Genomic DNA, 23,686 nt, shown 5'->3' with positions numbered 1-23,686 from the left:
GATCCCAAGCAGGACCGGAAGTACCTCCCACACAACTGCGGTAATGCCATGTGCTTGTGAGACAAAGAAAGCAGCTTTACATGTTCAGCAGGGTCTCATTCGCTTGGAAACTGACTTGGGTGAGTTGACATGGTGGATTGGTTCACAGAGGGACCTGAATTTAGGTGTTATTTTCTCAATATTAAATATGATATAGGTCTATTCTAAGATATTCTAGAATAAATATTAAGTATTCTTACTAGCACTGCTAGTTTGACAACAATAAACAATACTGGTGCAGTGGTATACATCTAACTCAGGTTACTTTCTAATGTTTACACATGTGCCTCGTTACTTGTGTGTTGTACAACCACGTTCAGAACGTCCTTTAGAAGTCACACAACTCTGCGCTCTTAACTTTGATCGGTATAATTATGAAAAATCAATCAAGTTAGTGTCTTGTCTTGTCAAGAAGTAACTACTGCAAGTTGGTCAATCTAAATATTTATCATAAAAATTGGCATTAAAGGTTTTATTCTGATTGGAAGTTACTTACACCTTTGGTAAGCTTTAATCAAATTCACATAGTTGTACATGTGCATATGAATATTGTTATGAAGTGCTAAAGGTCATGCACATGCGTTACATGTAGTTGGGTTTGAATAATTATGTCGCTAAAAGGTACCGTCCATTTCTTACATTTCTTACATGTACCATGCGTTAGAAAAGCTCTGGAATATTTATACTGATTGAATTGTTGATATGGTGCAAAATGATAGAATATCTGTGCTCTGCATGATACGATGTAAGACCGATATTTTTGTTGCTCAGCAAGCCTCAAGAGTACGACGTTATACAGCTGCCATGGACCCGTCCCTGACCGGCCAGCAAATACGGGATATCTTCATCCAATACTATGTGGAGAGGGAGGACTTGAAGCACACGTTTGTGCCGAGCTCCTCCACTGTACCCCATGACGATCCCACCCTCCTATTTGCCAATGCCGGCATGAATCAGGTGACTTGATCAAGATTATCATGGTCATGCACCTCATGTACATGTATATACGAATAACTCTACTTTTGGAACAATAATCAATTTTATTTTACATAAACCTACCCCCCCCTCCAGTTTAAGCCCATCTTCCAAGGCACTGTCGATCCCGGCAGTGACTTTGCCAAACTCTCACGTGTGGTCAACAGTCAGAAGTGTATTCGCGCAGGGGGCAAGCATAATGACTTGGATGATGTCGGCAAGGACACCTACCATCACACCTTCTTTGAAATGCTCGGCAACTGGTCATTTGGAGACTTCTTCAAGGTGGGTGTGGTGTGTTAGGGTTAGGGTTAGTGCGTGGGCAGCAAGGAATACAAGTAGTAATTTTTATGTCTATTAAAATGTACAGTGGACATTCCTAGTGGTCACATGAGTTGTCAGGATGGGTCCCCATCTTTATATAGCCATGATTTTAGTTTAGGTGGTCTATTTTCAATGATTTTACGAAATCTGCAATAGCTACATCAAAATTATCATACTCATTACTGGTCGAGCTTACTTCACTACAATGTACGTGCATGTACGGAGGTGTCATCATGTCAGGCCTAATGATTATCACTCTTCACAAATATGTGACTAACAAAATGATCACTATTCTGCAAATATGAAGGCCTTGAAATTGATGGCAACAGTTTGTTAGTTAACTGCAAATCATAAAATTGGAATATTTTTTGCCATTTTAAGAAATTCCATTGTTTTAATTTCTAGCTGAAACAGTAGTGTTTAATTCTTTTGCTTGTAGCAATAGCTTTTGTGAGCTTTTTTTGTGGACTGGATAGATTTGCCTACAAAGCAACTTAACTGTAAAGAGTGGGAGGCTAGCTATAATTATAATAGACAGTGTACATACATGTACATGTACTCACAAGTTTATTGGCATCAAAACATCAAAAACTGTCTTCAAATCTCTGCCTTAAAGAGCACAATACAAAGCTTGTTGTGTTGTCAAGCTAATCCAAGTTTGAATTGTCTTAGCTGATATTTGTAGCTAGCTCTATAACAGCTTGTGTGTATAGCTATAAAACATTTCTATGCGGATGTTCTAATACTATGCTTGGGCGTCACTGTAGTGCCATTTACGGTATTCCTGACCTTTCGTACATGTGTAGTAAGCTGGGAACCTCTCAAACGTGGTCATTAATTATGCATTTGTATAGTGTGTGGTTTCTAATATAGTATCCATGGCTACGTATAAGCCTTTATTCCACAACTCACTCCTGTACTGTGTTATATTCGTTGCAAATGTCCCTCAAATGATCAATGGCTCTCGTTGTAATAATTATTGGCAAGTGTATAATTTATGTTAAGGGATCAAATATCCCCAAATTCTCTGTTATATTCACACCCACACACCCCTGCAGAAGGAGGCGTGTGAGATGGCCTGGGACCTGCTCACGAACGTTTACAAAGTTCCCAAAGACAGGATGTACGTGACGTACTTTGGAGGGGACAAGAGTCAAGGACTGGACCCTGACCTCGAGTGTAAGGACATCTGGCTCAATATCGGGTAAGAGACTCAACAGCTGTTGTTATAATCCTCGTGCACAGGATGTGATAGGTAATTCCCATTTGCATATAGAAGAAGCGTTACTGCTTGGGGATAAAATCCTGTTACTGTGTACACACGGATGTCAAAATTGTATACGTGTGTACATTGAATACTGTAGTGTGTGTGAGTGTGTGTGTGTGTGTGCGTGGGAATTAAACGTGTATTAATTTCCCTTTGGTGCACAGGATAATAAAAAGGTACATGCATAGCTAGCAGTCTAAACATAGTGTAAACTTTGGCCTCATATATATCACAGTACAGGATTTAACCGCAGTGCAAACTTTCCCCTCGTACAGCATACCCCCTCAGCGGTTGCTGCCCTTTGGTTGTAAGGACAACTTTTGGGAAATGGGTAAGTTTTAGAGCCTGCCAATAATTAAAAAATATATTTATATTTACTAGTATCAATGTTGAGAAATAGCTAACACTGCAATCGTTAGTATTATTGCTGCATCACTTGCAATAGTTACGCAATCACTTTACTTCCTGCCATGCATTGGATGTCCGATGTTGTCATGCTAACACATCCCCCCCCCCCCTCTGTGCAGGTGAGGTGGGTCCGTGTGGCCCTTGTACAGAGATCCATTACGATCGTGTGGGTGACAGAGAAGTGCCTGAGCTCGTCAACATGGACCACCCAGACGTCCTCGAGATATGGAACCTCGTCTTTACGCAGTTTAACAGGTTAGCACAGAAATTATCCTAGTCTGTAATTTGTAGTGTACGTCATTACATCATAGAAAGGTAATAATTCACTATTGTCGCAACGTCATGGTGTTGCAGAATTATACATGTACATGTACAATGTAGCAACGATTCGGATGTTCATGCAATAACATTTGGCAGAGTCTATAGTTACTGTATCTGTGATGTCACTAAGCCGACCATAATTATAGTTGCTTGTACAGATGTTACTACTGATAGTAGTCAGGTGGTAGCATTAAAAGTTTAAGGAGGAAGCACTAGCCCCCCCTAGAAACCCTGCTACTAGTAAAGAGTTGTTCTTGCCTCATGCTTGTCTTACAATGTATTCACTTCTAAAGCCCTAGCTTATACTACATGCATGTACCTATTTTGTTAGGAATTTCCCCTCGATATCCATGCCTGCAAACGTCATTTGAAGCAATGATGTAATCATCTCCCAGGGGGGTCCGTGTGTTCGTGTACATGTACACATTGGAATGAACCGTGTTATTTTGTTGGGAACACTTTCGTAAATATTTTACAATTGTAACGACGTCATGCAAATAAGGAAAGATTGGAATTTACTTGCATCCTCTTTCACTAAGTATGGTACTAAGTATGCAATTTAATTGTTTGTCTATTGTGGTCAACATCCACGTGTAGGGTTTTGTCTCCATAGCATGTAGTTTGAACCTGTATTAGCAGACCACCTCTTTATTACAGCCACTGTGTAACGTGTATGCAAGAGTGTCCTCTATAAACGGGTTCTCTGTACGTGTTCGGTACTCTCCTTTAGTGGAGGCAACAAATATAAAAAAGAAGTCGGGTGTGTCCCTGTGTTACATATCTCTCTAGCAATGTGCCTAGCAAGGAAGTGTCTACAATATGGCTTCGTTTTGTGTGAGCTGGCTAAGAATGTAATTATAGAGTATAGGGACAGTTCCCTTCCGTTGAATTACTCATTGGGTGGATAATCGAACGTGACAGGAGGTGGGCTGATAATGTGCACATGACGGTATGCTTTGTGGCGGAGGAATGGTCGGTGACCTGTAATGTTTGTGTGTTTGTAGTAATCACGGTGGAATCTGTACTCAATCAAACGATACCTTGTGACGTAAAACTATGTGCTCTTAATGATATATTAATAGCGGAATTACCTGACAATTATGACGCACTTTTTCTATCTGTATTGCTTGGATCTTGTAATCAGAAATTAACAGGCAATTGTCCTCTCGTTGTAATAGCATGATTTTAAATTCCTATATCCCATGTACGTAGCGCAAGGTCATGCACAGTATAACTTAATACAAAGTACCCGTACGTACAGATGAGTTGTACCTCTTATTATGTGCGGTGCATTGCCAGGGATGTGCCCACACTAGTCGGTAGCGGTAGCTGGGAAGGGTGTGGTTCCCAGTTTTGTCGAGGAGATTTTCCTGTACTACATGTACAAATGTATGTACTAACCACCTGTTAATCACATATGCCAGCGTTACACTGTACAGTACTGTTTTACTAAGAAACAACCGGACAAAAAATTGGAACGGAAGAGGCAGATTTAAATATGTGTTGAATTGATATTGAAAATAGCCGCCACTTTTAAAATATTGGGCACATCTCTGCATTGGGTGGTTGTCCTCAAGTGCACCTGTTGTAGGATGTGGTGTTGTAATAAGGTCCATTTCAAACCATTGTGGTCTCTGGTCTCGGTGTTGCTTAGCTACATGTATTAATAAGTTCCACTTCCTCAAACCATTCTTTGGCCTTTGCAGACAAAGTGTTGCTTAGCTATAGGTCCAGTGTCTGGTTTAGTGGTCATACTGATGTTGATGATGTGATTACACTACCTTCCAGTTTATCATAAACCAGAAGACCACAGTTTCCTACAGTATCCTTCACCCACATCAACTGGGTCAGTTCCCCCTAACCAACTTAAATGGCTGCTCTCTCCTGTGAAAGATATATACCTTCCACTGGTAGTCATCGATTACATGCTTGAACTACTTACTCAAAGTGGCCTCAAGGTAACTACTGACAATGCTTGCTCACTGTCATTTCCTTAAACTTGGTGTCAAATTGTCATTAATGTTTTAGGAAGTTTAAAGGGTTTCTCTGTGTCCATAATTATTATCAACCTGGGATTTTCAAAAGCATTTTTAGTTACCTACCCTCTTCATTTGGTAGCTACCTTGACCCGGCATGCATTGCTTCTGTGTATTAATATTCTTTAGTTGCCTTATAGACAAGTTTGTAGCCGGACGTGTTCCGGAAAGTTTTTGGGATAAACGTGTAGAGATTACCTCTCCTCTAAGGATTACATTCTTTGAATCTTGCTGTTATATTAGAATTGCAAAATAATAATATAGGAGTGCAGTTATTGTTCCGTTGTAATTGTTTCTCCGTATTAAATTTTGCAATAATAATAATAATAAGAATGCTGAATACATATTAGTGCGCTCACACCCGTCGCAAAGTGATATTGCATGGTGCCCATTCTACCAGCTTATAGTACATTGCATCATTTATTTACTAGTGCTCGGAGCCAGGTGTTGTGGTGTTCTAGAATATTGGTTCACACGTGGTGCCCACCATTCTATTAGCCCCCAGGCATCCCATCATCCTTGCCAGGGGCTATTAGCACTATGGGCTGCACCTGCTGTAACTAGATATACCACTGTTTGCTGTCTGCACTTCCAATTACAATGAAATAGTGTCAATACATTTCGTTGGACTGAATAGTGCTCCATTTTGTTTATTTTGCCAAGCCTACGTGATTAGTTTGCCCTGAGATATGGAGTCTCTCACAACTATTAGGACAGATATGAAATACTTTACTTTGTTGGACTGGAAATTCAACTCCATGAATTTGCGACCAATAATAGTAATATTATAGTTCACCATACGTTCAAAGGGAACATGAGTATCATCATTTCATGCATGTACGGTCACTGTTTGTATCGGAAGGTAATGACCTGGAAAGTGACAGTGGTCGTTATGCAAACTGTTGTATTGAGGGTAGTCATGGCAAGATAAATATATTTTTGCCTCAGGCCGAGTATTCTAAACAACTGCATATATTAGCAAATACAATTGAAGTCATTTGGTATTTGCGTCCCTTATTGTGATAGCGATCTCCTAACATGGTGGTAATTAACCTTCCTGTTTTGCATATCTCTTTAGTTTCCTGGATACTGCAAATGCAATGCGGGGTGTGTACAATGGCCTCCATTACATTATGCAACACAACATGTTTGTATCTTGGTACAACAGGATGACTTACTCTTCCACTGTTTCTGCTTATTAGGGAGCGTGCAGTCTAAATATATCAGATCATCGGTTTAGTATTAGTTATCTCTGAAGGATGTTGCAGAGTCGATATTTGGGGCGATATAATAACCATGGAAGGACGTGTGTCACATTTTGTTGTTTTCTGTGTTCAGTTGCGTAAAGAGTGTCGGAGTACAGGGCAAAGTCCCATAGATACGAGTATAGATACGAGTATAGTACCTACACTGTATAGGCAATCCACTAAATCATTAATTTTATTAGAATATTAAGTTTAGCTGAAGCAGCAAATAATTATATTTATTTGTATCCGTACCAGTTTGCATGGTCACCTTTCGTATCTAGAGCAAAGCACACTGTATAATATCACTTCAATTGACATAGTAAAAAACAAATTCTGGATTGAGTAAAAAGGGTCGTGCAAGCCTAGCTGTATTTGATAGAATTAGAAAGGGTTGCCTTATACAGAAAGCGTCTGCTCATGAGCTTTACTTGTTTTGCTTGCTTTTGAACTACATTATATGCATATGGTGTTAGTTTTTTTTGTGTCTCAGGAATCCAGTTTGACTGCCAGCTTGTATTGTTTGTGAGCGTTGGCCAGCACACTTGCGATTCTTTGACGCTGAGAGTATTTGCACGGTTGTATTAGCCAAGAGTGATAATCACAACGTAATGTTAACTTGATTACAACTAACAGAGTGTCACACCAAAGCACGGGGTGTTTGCTAAAACAAGTGTTCTTCTTTCAATCAGTCTGCATTCTTTCTCATTCAAACTTAATCTGTGTACTAGTACACAAGTGGCTAGTTGCTGAGAGAGATGGGCGCCTAGCAACTGGGAGGAGCAGACGTGCATGTACACATGCAGCTATTTTAACGGAATGCCTCGAGCATTCTTTGCTGATATCATGTTTACATTGTATATATAATTATCATTCACAGCAGTATATCTGCGTGTGAGCTCTGCATGAAATACAATTTGTTGACATAATAATTATTATAAGGACACTAGTGAATTGAAAATCGATTTTTGTGGCCATTCAACTGTAATAGCCTGAATTAGAAGCAGGTGCAACATGTACGTGTATACATACGTAGCTTTGGTCACGTGATTATCTGTTGACCCAATCTTACGATAAGTACGAAGTTAGTTTCTTGAATGGACCGTTTTAATTTAGCCTTCTTTGGGTAAGTGACCACTTTTGGTTTTGCGTACATTACGTTGCTATACGTGCAATAATAGAGGTGGGCATGTTGCTATGAATGAGCTAGGAGTCAAAACGGGGAAGCCTTAGTTTGTTACCTGATACGTGACTGTTGGTACATAGCTGACAAACCACATTGTACACGTAAGTGATTTTGCACGTGTGCCTCTCAAAACAATGATCTATCCTCAAAATTCACTCATTGAAATGGAATTGGATGTAACAGTCACTGTGTTTGTTGTTAAATTGAGCTCTGTTTGCAGTGTAATATGGGTTGTTTGAATTAGTTGCTTGGGGATAGTATTTCCTATCGTGGGAGTTTAATTTGATTGAGAGTCCATCATCATTCCATCGTTGAGAGATTCATTCTTCTCTGGCAGTTTTCCAACTATTCAGACCAATAGTCACAGACTAATTACTGTACTGACTTAATCTTGCAGTGTGTTTGTGTACCTGTCATCCCATACTTGAAAACGTTATTCAATAAATGCAGCTTTGTAGCCACGCTCCTACTAACTTAACTATGCACGTGTACACACACACACACTCACTCACTTACATAGTGCCCAAACTACACGTAACAACCATCTTACAATTCAAAAAACAATCTAGCATGTACTCTGCACTCATGACACCCCCTCTAAACCCCCACACACACCCACTCCTCAACCCCACCCCCACACACACACCCTCTCAACCCCCACACACACCCCCTCTCAACCCCCCACACAAACCCCCTAACCCCCACTCACTCACACACACCCAGAGAGCCAAATGGAGAGCTGAAGGGTCTACCCAAGAAACACGTTGATACTGGGATGGGGCTCGAGAGGATCGCCTCAGTCATCCAGGGCAAGAACTCCAACTATGACACGGACCTCTTCTCCCCGTTCTTTGACACTATTCAAAAAGTATGTGCTTTGATCTACTAGTGTGAGCAATTGGTCTGAAGCACATTGTGACCATTCATCACTGAGTGAATATTGTTCAATACCATTACATTCTTTGTACTAGCCGTCATCTAGTTGCTAAACCCCAAATGAGCAAATCCCCCCTCCCTTGTCTGATCTACTTCGCAGCCTTAGGAGGCTCACACAAGCAAAGTGAAAGTGAATGCTAGATGTTTTGTGTGGTTGCACGTGTACACATGTATTGGTTAACCATAATACAGTGTGGTGAGTGTGGTCCTTATTTATTAAACAGCAAGCACTTCTAATTTTCTCTAATTGCTGTAAAGTGAGCTGATTGTTCCCAATACCTGTGCAACTGCTCGGAGGGTTTCCTCTGACAATACAACAAGTAATTTGACACCATTTGCCCAAAATTGGAAAATAATCTGTGAAAAATCGTTAATTTCTTTCTTTGTTGCCGCAACTGATCTTTAGGGGTTGCCGTATTATAAGCTATGTAATTGGATTTATTATTCTCAGCATTCTTGGCATTTGTATGGAGCGCCACGATTCTGAGAGCGTGTGTGTGCACGTCACTCGCATATCTTCACACGATTGGCCATTCTTGGAGGAAGCTCGTTAATAGGCCCTAATGTAACTAGGTTATAATCTGATCAGGCCTGGCTTTGTTCTCTGATTCTCATGCATGGCTGGATTGCCATCAGCATAACATAATATGAATACAATTCCTGTACTACAGTAACGAGCCCAGGCATTTATCACTTCTAAAGATGCTAGTTTGCAACTAGCACTTTGTACTGCCCTCACTATATTATAAATTTAAGGATACAAGGCCGAGATTAATTGCACAATCTGCTGTAATTTCCTGTTAAAGAAGGAGTTCAGTTCAGTAGCCCTCACCCGTTCTCTTGGGCGTGTGCTACCTTGATAGGTTTGTATTGCCACAACAAACGGTACAGCAAGAAGAGAGCAATAATTGCCTCTTGATTACCGGGTGCATAGTATTCCGCTAACTCTGGTATCTCAAGTGATGATTCGAGTTGAAGTGATTCACTTTATGTTCATGTTCGATTGTGTATGTACACTCCAAATAATTACAGCCTCTATTTGCTCTAATTGCCCAGTCAATGTCAGTAATGGTCACTAATTGAATTATTTGCCTGGTTGAGCAGTGACCATGACAATAGGGCGCCACGTGTGTCCACTTAATGTGATTTGTAGCTTCGTAGCCACGAAACCACCCACCTACCTACATGTACCTACCTCACTACCGGTGTGTCACTGTGTCAAGGGGGAATATTTGCATGTACATGCCAATATGGAGGATGTGGTTTTTAGGCACTGTAAACGTTTAGACCCACTCACACACACACACACACACTCATGTGCTTAAGAGTCATGTGACGTCCACCCCCGCAGGCCACTGGAGTGCGTCCGTACAGTGGGAAGGTGGGCATTGATGATGTGGATGGAGTGGACATGGCTTATCGGGTGGTGGCCGACCACATTAGGACACTAACCATAGCGATGTCTGATGGGGGCAAGCCGGACGGAACTGGAAGAGGGTGAGGGAGTGTGAGTGGGAAGTGTGTGATGAAGGGGTGAGTGGGAGTGTGTGTGATGAGAGGGTGAGTGGGGAGTGTGTGATGTGAGGGTGACCGTATGTGAGGAGTTTGATCATAAATGCACATTAATTTTGTAACAGTTACTGTAAATAAGAAGCGTAAGTTTGGTTAATACTGTATTGAGTTGTGCAACTGATTTCTCCAAGTGTGTGAATTCTTCCCATGTTTATTGCTGGTGCAGCAGTCATTGTACAATGTAGAGAACAATTATAGTGGTGTGTATGAGACACTGTGTGCCCACTAATAAGCTTGTAACACTATCAACTGTTGGGTAATTACGAGCCTCGTCATGTAGTAAATATTTATCCTCTAAAATTTGAGCTACGCTGCTGTATTTTGCCCGAGGGCAGATGCTTGGACTATTGATCAGAATGGAATGTTACACTGTTTAGTGTTACACTAAGTCGTCCCACTTGTTTATGAATTTCGTGCAAAAGCCTGATTGGTTTTTTAGTAGTTTTGCAACTCTAATATCTTTGCTTTAGTTCTCCGTGTGAAAGTATTGTATTTGCCTGTATGATTGCTATAAACCGTGTAGTCACTGTATGTACCATGATGCGCTGTATGTACGTATTGAGTTTCAGCAACAATTACTCAGTTTTGTCAGCTGCCAGTAATTAGTGGCAGTCTTTCATTATCTTGTTGTTGCTATATGTATCTGCATGACTGTGCATGGAGACCAACTGTATCTTTGTAGGTCTAAAAAATGAGCACAAAAAATGTCTTTGATCTTAACACAGGACATACATGGGCCTCTTAAGTGTATTGTTAGCGAGCTCAGACTAATTGTGTGCATGGATGTCCTTCCGGTCTATTAGGTGTCTTATTACTCGACTGGTATTTGTGGGATGAATGTCATTTGTAAGAGTCTATATTTAACTAGCACTAAAGCCAGTGACTTTCTGCTGGTCGGTAGTCTCGTCACTATGGCTGAAATTGCAAACCCCACCCTCCACCCATTGCGATTAAATCTAGAACAGTGCCTGTTAATTGATGTTTGATTTCCCACCAACTCAGTATTACTAATAATTGATAAGATTCACAAAATCCAACAACCCCCCCCCCCCCTCCTCAATTGCAGCTATGTGATTCGTCGTATTCTTCGTCGAGGTGTTCGCTACTGCACTGAGAAGCTGGGAGCCAAGCCAGGGATGTTTGCCAGCCTCGTACCCGTTGTCGTGGAGATACTGGTGCGTATAATTTATTTGGCTCTGAGTTGCAGGCCTGTGAGTATACTTCTTAGAATTTGTTGCCTCTTCTATGAACTAACACAGCGCAGCGACGGAAAATTATGAAGAATGTCGTCCATTAAGATGTTGTGTTGATGCATGGTGGATTAATTACTGATTTTTCCCAGTCATATCTATGATTATCAGAGTGCACGGTGACCATAAATTAATTAATTAATTAACTAATTAGTTAGTTGCACAGTATTATTATGTTGTACATCATCAGCAGGAATTATAGGATGGATTTTAGTTGCACCAGAGGGAGTTCTTACGTACTCTACTTGAAGCCACGTACAGTACTATTGGTGATAGTTTGTTGACAGTGCTCAGTTTCACAACCTGAAAACAAAAACACCTGTACTGGGATTCGGACATGTGATACACCCATTTAGAGTACCTTCTATTCTCTCAATGAGTGTATGGCTTCTTGCATGAACAGCAGAATTCGCAAAAGTGCGACATTTTCTCTCGGTTGGAATTCATATACCACTGTCTATATTATGTTATTATGCGTGATTGACATTTTTCTCATGATTAGGGTGAATCTTTCCCAGAAGTCAAGAAGGAACCCGAGATGGTGAGTATGCGTATTATTATTGTATCTTCATCACATGATACGAACAAGGACGCATGCAGCAGCTACATGTGCATGTATGTGTGTGGACTCAGGCATTCCTAGTTACATATTAACTTGTTTCTTGAATTTATAGCAATTGATACATTTAAGTTCATGTTAAATGTTCAATCACCGCTTCTAGTAAGACTATACCTGGTTTTTCAAAATGCCTCTCTTTTGTGCCATTCCACATGCACACACACACGTCCACGTGTAACTTGGTTACCATGTAATTAGCGTGCAGTCGAGGAATGCATACACCGCCCACTCATGAAGCGTTATAAATTCCCTTCCAATTGGTTGACATCATATCACCTCGATCAACAACATGTAGCTACATGTAGCAGTAACCAAATATGAGGCTGTGTTTGTCTGTTATCTTGAAAGCTTCTTAGGATATACATGTACTTTTAAGATGAATATTTCTTTCTCCCAGCGAATACTTTGCCTGTAAACCATTAAATTTATTAGTCTACGTATTTTCAAAGGTTCTCCATTTGCGGTAGTATATTACTAGCGTTTATTAGTTAGGGCCAAACTTCTGAAGAAGTGCGTACTTTTGATGCATACACTAAATTGGATTAGCCAATTAAGAGTCAAAGAGTGATGGCCAGTCGTGTCGCTGGTTGTTGCCAATTTGTATGTGTTTATCAAGATAGGGCAGCTGCTGGATTCAGTAACTATAGACACCCACTCCGTCCATTTTAGCAATAAATTGTTTATCATCGTGGGGGGTAAACCACTCAAAGATTGCTTTAATGGTGGCATTTTCCTGTTTGTTAGTTGGTATTCACAAATTCCACTGTCCAGATAAGGAGATGTGCATATTTTCAACACAGTAACACTTCCTTTGTTTTGCAGTACGTGCGTGTTTTCGGTATATTTTCCTTGGGAACTTGGCATATAAATGTATTAGTTTAAGGCCTCTGCTTGCTTTAATTGTTGTGTACGTTAATACCCTGAGGCGTAAAGCAATGAAGCGTTAATATACTAGTTGCTGAACGAGACACGAGCTCTGAAATACGTGTGTATCCTTTTGTACATGACATTAATTGTTGTTATTTATTACGAGCCATTACCCTGAGGCACTTTACTCCCTGGGTGTTGCATGTCAAGTCTGTTAATTTTTATAATTTAATAGTTCACGGGCATCCATTCTCATAGAGTCGTACGTACATGTACAACATGTATAATTTGTTATGTCTACAATGTCATTTTCTATTGTCTTGGTTAACAAGGTACATGACATTTTGCTTGTTTTGTAGCAGCTGTCCCTCGTTTGTTTCCTGGGAACTTGGCATATGCGTTATTAGTTAGAATGTGTTGAGTAGTATCTTGTTGTTCCATTTTCATGAGAATTGGTGGAGTGTCTATTTATGGTTAGTTTAGACAGTGGGGTTTCTGCCAAAGCTATGAAGCACACCCTTGGCACACCCACGCACGCACACGCTGTCCGCATTAACTCACTCACAATGCCATTGATTGTACAAGAATGTATTAACTATAAATTATAGATCATAGTGTAAATAAATGTACTGTATTCGCACTGCCCAACACGGTTGCTATAACCACACTCACCCCGACAGGTGATGGAGATAATAAACGACGAGGAAAAGCAGTTTCTGAAGACGCTCTCTCGTGGGAGGAGGGTCTTCGACAGGACGGTGCAGAAACTTGGACCGGGGTCAAAGGTCATGCCAGGTACAACTCCATTGGAATGAAAACTAATTTCAGGGCATGTTTATGTGAATAGCATCTGCTCATTTGTAAACCATGTACACAAGGTAGCAATTACAGTTTATACACAACCGCGTGCACTTTCACCTAGCTGTAGCTGTTCATTTCAGCAAAACCGATTACTTTAACTAAGCTGTCACAAATTTCTTGGTATGTGCATAATGTAAATACATACATATACATGTACATAGGTCGATCCTTCAAATTAAACGTTAAACCCATGTAATGTTCGATTGTCGTACACCGAGCTGATGTGTACGATTAGAACTGTTTGTTGGACTAAATTTCTGCGACGTCATGCGTAGGTTTTTTCCACTGTAGTTATAAACATTCTTTTCATAGTGTTTAGTAAATCATCGGCTCTAAATGTGTTTTTCCTTTGCCTGTTGATTCCTCCCCCTGTCTAAGTTACTATTGACCAGCAGTTGATATTGTTTTCTTTGCTCAACAAGCGTCTCTGTCGGTGTTTGAGGTACCCTTGATAACGCCCACTCTCAGACATAACGAGCGTGGGGACGTACGTCTTGTGTTGATATCTAACTCGATATGGAATGTTATTTAGCAGGTGTAAATCTTTCTTTTTATAAATAGAGCTGTGCATGTAGTAACTTGGTAACGTTTAGGTATTTCTTGAATATGTTAGTTTAGTTAATGATCTGTTGGCTATAATTGATGTCAATTAATTATGTCACCTCTCCCCTTCGTTGAAGCATGCACTAGCTATGTGGTAACTACATGTATATGGTACATGTATGGAGGCCAGTTGTATTTCCTGTACAATAATAACAGTGCATATTTAATTAATCGACTGTGATTATTAGTTTCCTGTTTTGATATGTTCGAATAATCACTTGAAAACTGGTGGCGGTGGTTGTGCTATGTACATGTACCTCACCAAATGTTATTTTTCTTTGGTACATGTAGGTTGTAAGTATTTACTTCATTGCCCATTAATAATTTTATTGTTAACCTTATTGCCTTTCCCCTCTCTGCAGGTGCCATTGCTTGGCGTCTCTACGACACGTATGGTTTCCCTGCCGACCTCACCCGACTCATGGCCGAGGAAATGGGACTATCCATCAACGAGGAAGAGTTCCAGGCTGCTAAGCAATACTCACAGGTGTGCCTCGGGTGTTATTTTTTATGCTATAATACCTAACTTGCATAGATAAATCCAAAACTTAGCACTGGGTGATAGGACCAAGTGATCCAAATCCTGAGATTTTTATGTGCCTGCTGGAAGGTATTGTGGTGATGGATGTTAGTGATGCTGGCAACCTAGTGTGTCTGGGGGCATAGCTCAGTGGTAGAGCATTCGACTGCAGATCGAGAGGTCCTTGGTTCAAGTCCAGGTGCCCCCTGTTCTATTTTTGTCGTTTGTCACATAATTAGTTGTGGGGTGATGGATGTTAGTGATGCTGGCAACCTAGTGTGTCTGGGGGCATAGCTCAGTGGTAGAGCATTCGACTGCAGATCGAGAGGTCCTTGGTTCAAGTCCGGGTGCCCCCTGTTCTATTTTTGTCGTTTGTCACATAATTAGTTGTGGGGTGATGGATGTTAGTGATGCTGGCAACCTCTGGGGCATAGCTCAGTGGTAGAGCATTCGACTGCAGATCGAGAGGTCCCTGGTTCAAGTCCGGGTGCCCCCTGTTCTATTTTTGCCTTTTGTCACATAATTTACACGTGTGGTGATGGATGTTAGTGATGCTGGCAACATAGTGTGTCAGGGGGCATAGCTCAGTGGTAGAGCATTCGACTGCAGATCGAGAGGTCCTTGGTTCAAGTCCAGGTGCCCCCTGTTCTATTTTTGTCGTTTGTCACATAATTAGTTGTGGGGTGATGGATGTTAGTGATGCTGGCAACCTAGTGTGTCTGGGGGCATAGCTCAGTGGTAGAGCATTCGACTGCAGATCGAGAGGTCCTTGGTTCAAGTCCGGGTGCCCCCTGTTCTATTTTTGTCGTTTGTCACATAATTAGTTGTGGGGTGATGGATGTTAGTGATGCTGGCAACCTCTGGGGCATAGCTCAGTGGTAGAGCATTCGACTGCAGATCGAGAGGTCCCTGGTTCAAGTCCGGGTGCCCCCTGTTCTATTTTTGCCTTTTGTCACATAATTTACACGTGTGGTGATGGATGTTAGTGATGCTGGCAACATAGTGTGTCAGGGGGCATAGCTCAGTGGTAGAGCATTCGACTGCAGATCGAGAGGTCCCTGGTTCGAGTCCGGGTGCCCCCTGTTCTACATTTTGTCATAATTTATAATTACACGTGTAACGTATTGCTTTACTCATTGAACTACCTATTCCCCTACTAGGAGATAGCCCGAGGCACTGGGGGTGTGGTCGACGATCGCCTGAACCTTGACGTCCATGCCATTAACGAGCTTCAAACGAAGGGATTTCCCCCGACCAACGACTCGTTCAAGTACGAGTACACCTCTAACGACAATGGAGACTACAGTGAGTGGGCCGTACTAAAAGAAATTATTACATGTACGTGTAAGTGACCGGATATAATTATTGGAACCAAGCCTTGATTTCACCAATTAAAGGTTGTGCAGTTTGCAGTGGTATCTAGTGGATGAAGGAAATGTGTACTTAGTTTGTACTCATTGATAGTATAACGACTATGTGCCCGATGTTGTGTTGATCAATGGATTCTCAGTACAGTACGTATATATCAATGGATTCTCAGGGGTCGCCATGACTCTTGTCACCCGCTTGTTACCTTGACAACATTATATAACGTCTGTTATTGGTCAATTTTGTAGCTCCTAGCAGCCGGGTCTGATATCATTCTCTGTTCTTCCTCCCACTGACACTATTTTGAAAATAGAATTTGTTGAGGGACTTTTGATGCAATTTCCCGAACGTTCTAATTGCCACCTGTTGTTTGTATTAATTGCATGTAGAAATCGTAGAAATCTGTTTATTTTGAGGTGCGTATGTGTAGGTACGTGTATCCTAGCAGCACACGTACCGTAACATGCCCTTACAGAGTCTAATTTTCTTGGTTTATGTGTGATCTTCACTGACTTGGAATGTCACCGAATATTCAATTCTATCCAATAATCCATTAACATGTGTACAAGTATGTGCAGGGTGTATTCGTGTGTGCATGTAAACATTGTCATATTTCTTATGCCCAAATCGAATGATATCATGTCGTGCGTGTGTCTAATAGAGTTAGAAATGCGATGATTATGATTATCCCTGCTCTGTAGCAGCTAGTGGTGGTTTCGTCACTATGTACAGCTGTTGTCCGTCAGCGGGACACAGGAAGACTCGTAGAAGTATATAATTATAAAGATCCTGGTGAGGTAGGGTTTCTGAAATGAAAGTACCGGCGGTTGCGGGGCAAAATATTCGTGGTTTGCGTGGTTGAATTCCTGAGCACAATGTTTTGCCCACGAATGAAGCGACCTTGACTACCTTTACCTGCAGTGAAAGCAGCAACCACAAAAACATAATCCCACAAACTCTGTTAATATTGCTCAACCACGAACATTTGCTCCCTGAAAATAACGTGCTATACGGGCATTGGCTTTAAATATCATTATCTTTGCTCATATTTATTTTTCGAAGCTATTTTATTGCATCCACTGTTGTCTAAGAGCTATTTTATTTGCTATTTTTATTTGCTGTATATACAACTGTCAACGATTTCCCTACCTGCAGAGTTCAGCTCTTGCGAAGCCACAGTGATTTCTCTGAGATACGATAAGGAGTTTGTTGACGAGATCAAGGATGGACAGCTGGCGGGAGTCTTACTTGACCACACCTGCTTCTACGCTGAGCAGGGCGGCCAGGTCTACGACACTGGGTTTATCACAAAGACCAGAGATGAGGTGTGTTTATGGGTGGGGTTTAGTTATGTAGAGTAAAAGGATCGATTGACTTACGATCATTTATTGCTCTTCGGTTGAAATCTTAGATACTTAGTGGTACAAGCTTTTGTAATTCTACGCCAGATTTGAGAAGTGCTATATAAATTGATAAGCTAGTCTCCCAGGGAGACTACACATCTTAGCAAGTTATGTAATGTGTTTTGTTTACATGCACGTAGGTAGGTATGGTTAGATAATGGCGTCCACTTATCTCTGAATTTGGTTGTGTTTAGTGGATTGTGTGGTTTTCTGTTATGGACACACGCGGTGCACCTCCGTCCCAGCACTGGGCTTCAGTAGCCTGTAGGCATGCATGTACACCAGATTGTACTGATAAACATGACGTACGTTTAGGTCCTTAAAATGTTATAATTTTTGTTATTAATTCCAGTATTAATTAATTAAGAGAGCACGATATTATAATAGTGATGCGATGACTACCTACAGCTTCTGCGTTATTATATGCTGTTTTGTTTGTATTTAGAATCCCCCAGCTCAGAACTGCTAGTACCATTGCTACGCTTGGGATACTGTACGTAGCAGTCGCTTTAGGCTTCTAAATACCTCCAGACTGGAAGGTAATCCTTTCTCAGTGTTCATACAGTGTACTACCAGACGTCCATTCTTCCATGCATGCACTTTTACCGTGGAAGTGAAAATCCAGACTGATTAGCGAAGCACAGAAATTATTAGCTCATTACTATTTATTCTCAGCTTAAAGCTCATGCTTGACTGTGCATATTGTTTCACACATACTGTACATGTGCTAATTTAACCCCTTTGTCCCCAGGATGTGGAGTTTGCTGTGAAGGACGTCCAAGTGAGAGGTGGCTACGTCCTTCACATGGGCTCCATTGAAGGCTCTCTCAGAGTAGGGGACAAAGTACAGTGCACCATCGATGCAGTGAGTGTGAATATTAGCTTATGTGTGTAATGACCCTTTACCCACCAAAATATGGTAAAGGGTCGTGTACCTAACTTGAGTTAGCCACTGGTAGGTAAGTATCATTAAACAAGAAAGCTGTGGTGCATGTTGGTATTTCTCTGGGGCTTGTTGTGCCATGACAACCTCCTCTCACCAACATGCTAGAGTAACATCAGTGCAGGAAATTAGCAGCACCGCCTTCCATGGCCACTGCTGTCAGTCACCTCGCGCACATTTATTCTTCTTACATGTACACTCATAAATTTGAGCCCGTTACATGTACATGTATGTTTTGTTGGATTTTATTGGCTGCCTGTTAGTTAAGCTATAACATCTGCTACATGTACCAGGGTGTCATACAGGATTTTGAAGTAGAGGGGGGAAATAAGAAAAGTAACTAGAAAATGTTGCTAAAAAAAGGTCAACTGTTGTTTCAATACCCTGTTATAGTATGTAAAATTGCCAGCTATATGGACACTCAGTCATACAACTAGTACCTGAATGCAAAAAAAGGTGGAGCTAAGGGGGGATATCCCCCCTTCCCCCTGTGTATCCTAGCTATTTGCTAGAATATGTGCGTATTGTTTAAGTTTGACTGAACCATGCCCCGCCCTCCACAGGACCGTCGCAGCAGTGTAATGAAGAACCATACTGGGACCCATGCTTTGAACTTTGCCCTCCGTAAGGCGCTGGGTGAGGCTGACCAGAGAGGCTCGCTAGTGGCACCAGACAAACTGAGGTTTGACTTTACCGCCAAGGTGGGTGGGTAGGGGTGTAGTTACATTGTGTGTGCGTGAAGCAAAGGAAGTACTCTAGTGAAGAAATAATTTGTAAAATATGCTGGGCTACCTGTGTGTGCTTTACTTGACCGGGCACTGTAATTGTAAAAGTTAAAGGTTCAGGTTCATTTTAGAGCTCTGTTTCTTACATGTACCCTGTTAATGTATACCTCCTTCTACAGAAAGCACTAAACAATGACCAGATACGAGAATCTGAAATGACAGTTCAGAGTCTAGTGGAGGCCCGACACGCCATCTTTGCTCAGCAGACTCCTCTCGTCCTCGCCAAGGAGGTGCAGGGACTCAGGGCCATCTTTGAGGAGGTATGTGCATGCATGGGTACAATGTACATTGTGTAGCACACACTTCCTGTGTCACACTATACAATGTATATAGTCCTTAAATAAGTGGAAGGAAAAAATTGTTCAGCGTAGCAATTGACCTGTTGAGAGCAGAGAAGGCACATTATAATTATGTGCTGTGACTTACATCTTGCTAAGGGTTTATCTGAGTGAGGTCACTGTACTGTATCTATCTTAATTTTTTTTGAGACTTACAATTGCGTGTATACATGTAACTCACTAGACTACTTTATCTCTATGTTATTGGTACCTGATTAATACTGTTAGCACCTCCAAAGATCACTCAGGTGTATATATCCAAAGTGAAAGCAAGATTTGTGAAAAGCGTATTCAAAGGAGTATGATCATAATTAACCGTCCATAGATCTGTATTGACCTTTTATGTTTGACCCCAGGTGTACCCTGACCCTGTCCGAGTGCTGAGTATTGGAGTGCCTGTGGACAAGATCAACGAAGACCCAACTGGACCCTGGGCTGTCGAGAACTCAGTGGAGCTCTGTGGAGGAACGTAAGTGGAGACAGCTGCTGAAACAATGATTATTGTAACATACGGTTTGTATCTTGCCGGTTTATACATAATTATGGTTGTTTCAGGGTCGATTTTGAGAAGGCCTTATTGGTAGGTAAAGTGTCATTAAACAAGAAAGCTCATAATGCTAGTGCATGTTGGTATTTCTCTGGGGCTTGTTGTGCCATGACAACCTCCTCTCACCAACATGCTAGAGTAACATCAGTGCAGGAAATTAGCAGCACCGCCTCCCATGGCCACTGCTGTCAGTCACCTCGCGCATATTTAGTTTGTCATAAACACGTTTTATCCCAACTATTACCACCGTGTGTGCACGTTACGAATGAGTCAATGTGTAGCTGAATGTTCTACTCAATGAACGAATGCATGTGCGGCTGAAATGAATGAATGGATGGATGTATGATTCAAATGAACAAAAACAACAATGCTATTTTGAAAGTTATATACATGTAGCTCTGTCCCAGAGTTCTAGTATACTTATACTATTAATCAAATGGAATCATTGCTGCGTGCGTACATTTTGTGGCTGATAAGTAAACGTGTGTACTGTACGTAGTGATTATATATAGCAGCACCTGTGTGTTGTGTGTCCTTGGTCATGTGGAATAGGGTTAGCTTTTATAATGTTTTAATTTACGAAACATTTTCACTAAACGTTATCCTTCTCTTTACCCACAGTCACCTCCAGAACTCCGCCCACATTGGTTCGTTTGCCATCGTGAGTGAGGAGGCCATTTCAAAGGGCATCAGGAGGATAGTCGCTCTCACTGGAGAGGCCTCGATGCATGTGAGTGAGCAATGGTTGATAGTGAAAAGTTAAGATTGTGCATGGAGTGTTCAGTGTAGTTTGATGAACAGATATCCACTTTTGTTTGTTTTTGGCTTGTATGGTGACCTTTACTTCACATGTATGTGAACAAGTGGTCAAGGTTGATAGCACGAAGTTACCTCAAGATTGTGGCTTGCATGGTGACCTTACTTATCATGAACTAGTGCTCTATGTGTGTTACATCGATCCCCTCTCTTTCCCCCTTTCTTCCCCACTTAGTTATATCTACCCTTTGTTTCCAATATGTATACACATTTAACGTATAGTGTGTATTTATTATCTACTGTACTTGTACTCCCAACCCCTTAATTCGACCTCCATACCATATCAATGTGTACACTCAGTCACATCCCACACACACACACTGTAACACCCCCACACACACACTCACACTCAGTCACAACACCACTTCCACCCACACTCACACAGTCCCATCGCCATGCCGCCCACCTGGACAACGAGGTGAACAAGTTGTGCAAGGTGATCAAAGAAGGCCAGTCCAGTGGAGACATCTCTTACAAAGCTGCCAACAAGATGATCACTGACATGGGAGATGTGAGAGACTAGTGAAATAGCAGATGTATCCTATAAACTTCCCTATATATTTAGCTACCCATAGCACTCGATGTAATCCTTTTCAGTATAAAACTACATGTGTACATGTGTAAACACTATGTGTGCATGCGGGAAAGACAATCCCTGTTTGTATAACCTGACTATAATTTTATGTATGTAGTTTAACTTGGCAAGTACATAATTATTTCTTTACACTAGTAGCCAAATCACTAATCATTGGATTGCCCCCCCCTCCCACACACACTCATACTTATCTACAGGAGTTGTCCTCTTCAAGCATCTCCCAGTGGAAGAAGGAAGCTATGAGGGCCTCACTCAAAACCCTCAAGAAGTTTGTCATTGACGGAGACAAACTGTTCAAAGCCAAGCTGGAGAAACAGGTCAGCTCCTCTATCAATAATCTCTCTTGCTTATATCCAGAGTGCATCTTACGCCGTATTACTAGAATATTTTGCGGTTTGCGAATGAGCTAAATCAACAGAAAAGTTGACCCTTTGTGATCTAACTTTTGCCTTCTGGCAAGAAGTTATGGTTGGATTGTTGCATTTTCTTCTGTATGTACATGTAGACTGATACTGAACGAGTATTTTTACTGCAGGCACTAGACAAAGCTAAGGAGGTCATCTCTGGTCTAGGTGAGACTAAAGTGCTGGTGGAGGTGTTTGAAGCTGCTGGACACAGTAAGGTTAGGGCCATGAACGGACACACATTTGTTCTACATGTACGTGTACTACCCTTGCTGCCCACCAAGTAAATGTGTGATATACATTGTAAACACTATGCATGTACATTCACTACCCACCAATTTTGCACTATTTTCCCTCCCTACTCAGTTATTGCTTTACAACACACCTTACCCTTTACCCTAAATCATCCACACCTTACTGTACTCCTCACTACCCTATACCCCCACTCAATGCAGGCTCTGGATGCTGCACTGAAACTGTTCAAGTCCCAGGCCCCCAACACAGCTGCTATGCTATTCAGTGTTGACCATGACAACAACAAAGTCATCTGTCTCTGCATTGTGCCTAATGTGAGTGAAAAATGTACCAGTAATGGTCAGAGTATTCACATACTTTAGGTATTCCTTTGTAGTACTTAGTTACCCTTTTCCTATCTCACTGCCATGTCATGTAGACTGTACATACGCATGTACAATGCAGAGGGGATTTCCCAAGGGATTGCGAAGCCTGACATTGTTTGATAATACCACAAGCATGCAGGTGGTATATGACATACATGTGCTGTGTTTGGAAATTGCTTCCAAAGAAATCTCGATCTCGAGCTGCTATTTATCACACATGTACATGTGTATGAGTGGCATATCACTATTAATTAAAATTATGTCCTCTCTACACACTGCAGGTACTGACAGAGGGTGGTCTGGCAGCCAACGAATGGGTGAAGGCTGTATCCCCTGTGATTGGTGGAAAGGGTGGTGGCAGTAACGTGTCCGCTCAAGCCTCTGGTCCGTTGGTCAACAAGGTACAAGAAGCCATTCAAGCTGCTAGGGAGTTTGCCTCATCAAAGACCTAACATGTACATTATTGTATATTTTAAGCTCTAGAGTTAAATCAATGTAAGTTCTTTTTGTTACCAGTCAACAAACAATCGCATATAATAATAATGTCTTTAGTGTGTATCAGTACTCCATTGTATTGCTTTGTGCATTTTTGATGCTGATGAGTCTTGTGTTCAAAGTTAATTTGTCAAGCTAGTGTGTTAGAATAGGTATTATATGCAGTAGTTATGAACTCTTGGTAGTAGGTTTAAAGACTGTTCCTAGAACAATGTACAATGTTTTCCCTGATATCCTATAGTTGCTGGGAATTAATTCACAACCTACCTAGAACTACAATGGCAGTGCATTCATAGTATGCTGTGAATATTGTTTCTGAGAATTGACCTTTCTGTGCTTAGTTA

At 41.3% G+C, this 23,686-nt stretch overlaps 1 protein-coding gene and 7 non-coding genes across 8 annotated transcripts; all 8 read left to right on the top strand.

Annotated features, from left to right (window-relative positions):
* Nucleotides 1-46: 46 nt before the first annotated feature.
* On the top strand, nt 47-23,468 carry LOC135344778 (alanine--tRNA ligase, cytoplasmic-like). Its single transcript, XM_064542068.1, has 24 exons — nt 47-119; nt 811-996; nt 1,111-1,299; nt 2,397-2,542; nt 2,881-2,936; nt 3,133-3,268; nt 8,524-8,668; nt 10,088-10,233; nt 11,375-11,483; nt 12,061-12,099; nt 13,725-13,839; nt 14,871-14,995; nt 16,189-16,333; nt 17,552-17,721; nt 18,551-18,664; nt 19,306-19,443; nt 19,647-19,787; nt 20,222-20,334; nt 21,034-21,142; nt 21,614-21,739; nt 22,021-22,140; nt 22,359-22,445; nt 22,683-22,796; nt 23,129-23,468. The coding sequence occupies exons 1-24, from the start codon at nt 81-83 to the stop codon at nt 23,297-23,299; spliced, it is 2,979 nt and encodes a 992-aa protein (XP_064398138.1). The 5' UTR covers nt 47-80; the 3' UTR covers nt 23,300-23,468.
* Trnac-gca (transfer RNA cysteine (anticodon GCA)) lies at nt 15,165-15,236 on the top strand. Its single transcript has one exon. It is a non-coding gene; the product is annotated as a tRNA-Cys (tRNA).
* Nucleotides 15,313-15,384, top strand: Trnac-gca (transfer RNA cysteine (anticodon GCA)). Its single transcript has one exon. It is a non-coding gene; the product is annotated as a tRNA-Cys (tRNA).
* Nucleotides 15,453-15,524, top strand: Trnac-gca (transfer RNA cysteine (anticodon GCA)). Its single transcript has one exon. It is a non-coding gene; the product is annotated as a tRNA-Cys (tRNA).
* Trnac-gca (transfer RNA cysteine (anticodon GCA)) lies at nt 15,602-15,673 on the top strand. Its single transcript has one exon. It is a non-coding gene; the product is annotated as a tRNA-Cys (tRNA).
* On the top strand, nt 15,750-15,821 carry Trnac-gca (transfer RNA cysteine (anticodon GCA)). The gene has a single exon. It is a non-coding gene; the product is annotated as a tRNA-Cys (tRNA).
* On the top strand, nt 15,890-15,961 carry Trnac-gca (transfer RNA cysteine (anticodon GCA)). The gene has a single exon. It is a non-coding gene; the product is annotated as a tRNA-Cys (tRNA).
* Trnac-gca (transfer RNA cysteine (anticodon GCA)) lies at nt 16,039-16,110 on the top strand. The gene has a single exon. It is a non-coding gene; the product is annotated as a tRNA-Cys (tRNA).
* Nucleotides 23,469-23,686: the final 218 nt, after the last annotated feature.

This window comes from Halichondria panicea, chromosome 12 (genome assembly GCF_963675165.1).
Source record: "Halichondria panicea chromosome 12, odHalPani1.1, whole genome shotgun sequence".
In the NCBI taxonomy this organism is placed as follows: domain Eukaryota; kingdom Metazoa; phylum Porifera; class Demospongiae; order Suberitida; family Halichondriidae; genus Halichondria; species Halichondria panicea.
Note: the sequence above shows the minus strand (reverse complement) of the source record. Positions and strands in the feature narration are given on the sequence as shown.

Excerpts from the sequence above, each read along its gene's own strand:
- LOC135344778 (XM_064542068.1), top strand. The coding sequence starts at position 81 with ATGTTCAGCAGGGTCTCATTCGCTTGGAAACTGACTTGG. Across the intron at positions 10,234-11,374 it reads CCGGACGGAACTGGAAGAGG|CTATGTGATTCGTCGTATTC; the intron begins GTGAGGGAGTGT and ends CCTCAATTGCAG. Across the intron at positions 19,444-19,646 it reads GGTTTGACTTTACCGCCAAG|AAAGCACTAAACAATGACCA; the intron begins GTGGGTGGGTAG and ends CTCCTTCTACAG.